This window comes from Gossypium hirsutum, chromosome A01 (assembly GCF_007990345.1).
Source record: "Gossypium hirsutum isolate 1008001.06 chromosome A01, Gossypium_hirsutum_v2.1, whole genome shotgun sequence".
NCBI lineage: Eukaryota > Viridiplantae > Streptophyta > Magnoliopsida > Malvales > Malvaceae > Gossypium > Gossypium hirsutum.
In genome coordinates, this window is record NC_053424.1 from 2,712,366 (window position 1) to 2,717,841 (window position 5,476).

Here is a 5,476-nt window from a genome sequence, read left to right on the forward strand (position 1 = left end):
ACACAAAACAAGTTAGAAAGTAGAGCTTACATAAAGAGTTTTAAATGGCCATTATTATCAATCCAAATCATCGGTACAACGTACGATTTTTATTTTAAATCGGTATCAAATAATTCAAATTCTATTCCAGTCAAAATTTCAATGTACTTCAAATACAATTTTTGTACTAGCACACACTAGTTGGTACAGAACTTAAATATTTTAAACAATTTTTTAATTTTTATCACAGCCGTTTTTATTTTAAATAAATTAAAATATAAATGGAAAATAAGTTATGGTTTTGAACGTAATACGAATCTTAACATGACACATTTTATCACACTTCTATAGAAATTTTAACCCATTTACCACTCGTGTACTATTAATCACACTATCATATCACATTATGGTACGAGACAACAAATACTGACCTTCTAAAACCCGAAAAACTCTGGACTCAAAACAACTGAGGCAAATACCGAAACCTGGTAAACTAGCATGCCTGTTTACACTAAAGGGGCGCTGTATAAACAGTGACAAGCTTAAGAAACACCTCCCAAGGCCCTTGCATTGTACTATTTCACATGTAATTTTTTTGGTTTAAGACAAGCAAAATACCTTGCCCACAACTTTTCTGGTCTCAATGGTACCTATTCCCCTCTGTACTGGAAACCAGGTCTCAATAGACTTACCCAAGCACCTTCTTCACAACAGTGGACTCTGGACAGACTTTTATGTAACCAGACACATCATGGTGCCCTGACCAAACTTCGACCCCAAGTATCAGTCGTAACCCGCATTACGAACTGTTTATTCTATAAACCCTGCAGTTTCAGTACAACTAGATCAGTAGAGTCAACGGTTAACTTCACCAAATAAACAATAAAAAATAGCCCCAGCAAATGAAGAGAAAGTGATACGCTGTACAAACCTTCAACTGAAGTTGAATCCACCGGATGGAACTTGAAGCCCATTCTCCCCAAACTGAAAACTTTGCTGAGTACCGTCAGCAGGAGGTAGCGTCTCTTCATCCTCCTCCAGCCAGTAAGTCTCGAGAATCTTGACTGCCTTCTCATATATCTCACTATTATCATGAGTCTGTAGATTTTCAATCTTCTCTAAACCATCAGCATCTTCTATCAGTTGGGCGCAGAAGTTAAATTCTACAGCACCTGTGGCCTTCTCAGCTTCACCAACCTTCAAAAAGTTCTCCAGCCCCTCTAAACAGACCATTATAATTCTTGGATCAGGGCATGCAAGGAGATCACACAGTGGTTTTATGCATCCTTGACTGACCATATACCTACATATACAGATAAGGAGAACAAGTTTCTCATCAATTCTTGGCAATGGAACTAAGGCGGGAAAAACCATATTACTTGGCCTTGGGGTGAGTGTCGGATACGAGTAAGTGCCCAACACAAGTATGTTCAATTTTTGCCAAGTTTATTCATATATTGAGTGGCCAAAGTTCAACAATACCAAAAGAATCGACACAAACTACTTACTTGATTTGCTCATGGGCACCACCCGAAGTAGCATTTGAAATTGCCCATGCTGCTTCTTTCTTTACATCGAATTCAGCATTTTGAAGTAGGTTGACCAGGGGCCCAATTAATCCAGCATTGATCACAGCCTACATAATTTTGAAATATAGTAATAAGCATAACTTACTAAAAAAAATCAGCACCAAAAAAACAAATTTGAAAATGTTTGAAGCTACACTTTCCATGCTTTACTCACCTGAATCTGTTCCTTGTTTCCAGCTGTAATGTTTGAGATAGTCCAGCATGCTTCCTTCTTGATACTCTTTTTATAATTATTGGTCAATAGGTTCATAAGGCATGCTAATGCACCATGATCAATAATACACTGAAATGGAAAGTCACGAGATCAGAACAAATTAAAATAAAATATAAACCGAAAGATGCAGAAGGACTAAAAATGAGACAAATCCTACACCATACCTGAGTCTGTAAATCATCTCCAGTCACAATATTTCCAACAGTACGAAGAGCAGGAATGAGCACTGAAGGAGATGGATTGCTGCTAAAACACAAGTATAATCTCTCAGGTTAACAGAAAAGTCAAAACAACCAAAGATGTTATGAGCAGTTCTACTCACAGCAGGAGCTCGACAAGGCGTGGGCAAACTCCTGCTTGAATCACAGCTTGAATTTTGTCATTTGTACCATCAGACAGATACGAGAGAGCCCAACAGGCATCAGTCAGAACTTCTTCATCATTTGAATGAACAAGACGCTCAAGCGCAGGTAGAGCTGGTGTCACCTAGTGAACAGATTGCAGCATTTGAAAGCTCCATTAAAAGAAAGGGAGGGAGCATAAAAGAATAATGCAATGAACAAGATGAAAACCTGCTCAAATGGAGGCTGTGGCTTGCCCCTACAGAAATTTGATAATGTCCAAGTCGCATTTCTCAGCATTGACAGCTTAGCATGTTCATTTAACTGTGCTAATAGAGGCATCAAAGCTCCATGACTGAGAACAAGATCACGGCATCTAGGGGAATCACCAGCAATATTCCCCAATGCCCACACAGCCTAAGAATTAAGAAACAAATTACTCAGTCCAAAATTCTATATTCTCCTTTCTAGTTAAACCCGCAATCATACCAGAAAAAGTTGTCAAGGGAACAAAGTGAAGTCTAGGGGCTAGAACCCTTATATTGAATAAGGCGCAAGGCCCCAAAAAAAAAAAGCACTCCCTGAGTGAAGTGAAGTGTGTGTTTTTCAATGTAAATATATATAAAAGTTTAAGATATATAGTAAACTCTAAAAGGTAGTCTGGTTTACCTACAAAACATGTAACTTTTTGTTTGCCATTATGAACAGTTTCCTTATGGTCCATATCTGTTGTTGGACTCAAAATTTTCAAAAGTAGAGAGTTGATACTATCCCCCTTCTTACCAGTAAAGAAACATCTACTGAAAAGAATTTTAAAATAAAATAAACTAAAGAACAGATTACTTCAATCAGGCAAGCTTTTTAAGCCTATCACCTTACGGAAAAGGGCACCTAGGCTATCCAAACATGCGTTGTATCATACAAAAGAGGCGTTTTTGTTGTCTAATGCTCTTTTGACAACAGTAATCCCAGAATTTCAAGTATCACACTTAAAGGGTATAGTTTTTACAGGCATACCTGCTCGCGGACATCATCACTTGGTGAAGCAAGAAGCTTTACAAAAATCGGAACAGCACCAAGATCAATTACTACCTTCGTATTGTCTGAGGTTCCAGAAGCAATATTCGTAAGCGCCCAAGCAGCCTCAAACTACAGATTCCAAAAAAGAAAAATACTACCGAAATTAGGATATAAAATGAAATCCTGATTCTTGAAAAAAGTGGTTATTAACAGTCACTAACTTATACCTGAAGCTGTGGAAAATCTTCCCTACCAAGGAACTCAACAAAACGGGGAACGACGCCTGACTGTACAACTTCCTCAATTGGAGGACTTCGCTCTGTTAACACATGTATGTTTAATTAAGAGGATTCAGATAAAAAAATAAAAGAAAAACAAAGTGAAATGCATAAATATACCAATCGAAAGCAATTTTCGAAACTGAGTAGTCGCCTCCAGCTGTGCAGCACCGTTATCAGACCAAACGCCAGCAACCATCGAAGGAAGACTCTCCAGCTGCAAAAAATAATAATAATAAACCCTAAATCACTCAAATTTCAAGAAAAGGGGAACAAATTGAAGATTTCGGTCTTGCGGCAGTGGTGTTCAGTTTTCACCTTCTTTTCGACATTAGAGGAGTGAAGAGAAGCAGCGAATTGTTGAGCTTGTAGGCCTTCGCGGCGTTTCTTTAGTAAACTCTCTTCGCGCTTGCTTTTACGGATCTCGACCATGTTGTCTTCCCTTCTACGACGGCCTTCCTCGGCGTCAACCGCCACCTTGTAGCGGTTGCGGCGGGCCTCGGTTCTCGTGCTCGGTCTCAACGACATAGTGGCGGCTGCTTGCCTTTGAAAAAAACAAATCCTAGGGAAGCACAAAGCTAAAAGAAAAAAAATGGAGATTTTTATTGAGGATCGGAAGAACTGAAAAAATCTGGAGTTGATGGGAATTTTTTCTTTGTGGAGAAGTATTTTAAAGTTCAAAGCAAAAATGAGAAAAAGGGGCCAGCGGAGAGTTAGGAAAGACTTAAAAACGAAAGGATAGTTTTGTCAAGAAATTATTTGATGGGTCATTCTTACACTATCATTCATAATTTATTTTTAATTATTTAATAATATTTTAGTATTTTTTTTCATGTTTAAAAAAAATGTGTTTAAAATAACGTAACGAAAAATAAATTTAATGAAAAAAGGGTTTTCTTTTTTTTTTCAAAATAATATTTTAGTTGTGATATATAAAGTAATAATTATTTAATTAAATTTGTACATTTTCGATTCGTATAGGATGAGTACTTCGATCGAATAGTCTTTTTCGTTATCCTTAAACTCATATTTGTCGAGTGTGGGTTCACTTCGAACTAAAAAAAATTCACAAAAATTACTAATGAGATAATTTTTTGGGTCAATTCGTAAATTCTGAAATAATTTTTTCAAATAACTTTCTCTTAAATTTAAATGTGTGTTAAATAATGACCTAACATCTCTTTATAAGGAGAATTTAGAAAGTTCAACTATAATTACACTTAATCCCTTTAATATTTTCATAAATATTAGATTAAATTTAATATTAATATTTATTTTATTTTAATATTAAATTAATAAAATACTATTAAGATAATTATTAAATTAAATTTAATATTAAACTATTATAAATGAAATTATGGTAATCTAGCGGGCCCGCAACAAATATTGTTAAATCCACCGCCACTTTATATTTGATACACTTTGCTTCACTATTGGAAGATAAATTAATTTTTCATGGTCCTTTTTAATTATTTGATTATATTTTAACATTTTTTTTCATGTTATTAACACCTAATTTTGATATTTTTTTTACATTGAACTTGAACCTCAAACTCTCAATTTAGGATTCGAATTTAGGTGGGTTTAGGGTTTAGGGTTCGAGATTTCGAAACAGGGTTCGAAGTAAACAATTATCAAATTTAATGTATTTTAAATTTTAATTATTTCTATAAGCATATTATTATTTTTCTTTCAATTAATGATATTTGCAATAATTATTTGATTTTATAAATAAAAGAGCTAGAAATAAAAATAATTAAAAAAATATCATCAAAACATTAATTAAAAAAAATAGAATTTGAGACAATATGAAATAAAAAATACATGAATATGCTTATAAAATTAATGGAACCTCGTACTCAATGATGTAATCGTAATTATCTAATCATCTAACAAAATGAGCTAATATGCTAAAAATATTAATTTAAAAAAAATTGATGAAGCAACATAAAATAAAAAATACAAATGTAAATAGTAGAGAAATTGAATTCAATACTCAAGGATGTAATTGCAACTATCTAATCATCTAACAAAAGAAGTAATATGTTAAAAAAT

The 5,476-nt window shown here is 34.3% G+C and overlaps 1 protein-coding gene across 2 annotated transcripts; it reads right to left on the reverse strand.

The window, feature by feature from the left end:
- Nucleotides 1–257: 257 nt before the first annotated feature.
- On the reverse strand, nucleotides 258–4,185 carry LOC107936134 (importin subunit alpha-2). 2 transcript variants are annotated; one of them, XM_016868805.2, is made up of 11 exons: nucleotides 3,740–4,185; nucleotides 3,542–3,638; nucleotides 3,371–3,462; nucleotides 3,141–3,272; nucleotides 2,355–2,540; nucleotides 2,105–2,268; nucleotides 1,947–2,025; nucleotides 1,723–1,851; nucleotides 1,488–1,615; nucleotides 911–1,282; nucleotides 258–803 (listed from the first exon to the last, which is right to left on the reverse strand). In XM_016868805.2, the coding sequence occupies exons 1-10, from the start codon at nucleotides 3,947–3,949 to the stop codon at nucleotides 913–915; spliced, it is 1,587 nt and encodes a 528-aa protein (XP_016724294.2). In that variant the 5' UTR covers nucleotides 3,950–4,185; the 3' UTR covers nucleotides 258–803; nucleotides 911–912. The 2 variants fall into 2 exon arrangements, with proteins under 2 accessions (XP_016724294.2, XP_016724293.2); XM_016868804.2 differs by having other exon boundaries at nucleotides 1,947–2,028; nucleotides 3,740–4,165.
- Nucleotides 4,186–5,476: the final 1,291 nt, after the last annotated feature.

What these genes read in the sequence shown, in the direction of transcription:
- LOC107936134 (XM_016868804.2), bottom strand. Translation starts at nt 3,949, where the DNA reads ATGTCGTTGAGACCGAGCACGAGAACCGAGGCCCGCCGCAACCGCTAC. An exon ending in GTGATGATGTCCGCGAGCAG is followed by an intron (nt 2,541 to 3,140) that starts GTATGCCTGTAA and finishes CTTAATTCTTAG; the next exon opens with GCTGTGTGGGCATTGGGGAA. An exon ending in GAAACAAGGAACAGATTCAG is followed by an intron (nt 1,616 to 1,722) that starts GTGAGTAAAGCA and finishes AAAATTATGTAG; the next exon opens with GCTGTGATCAATGCTGGATT.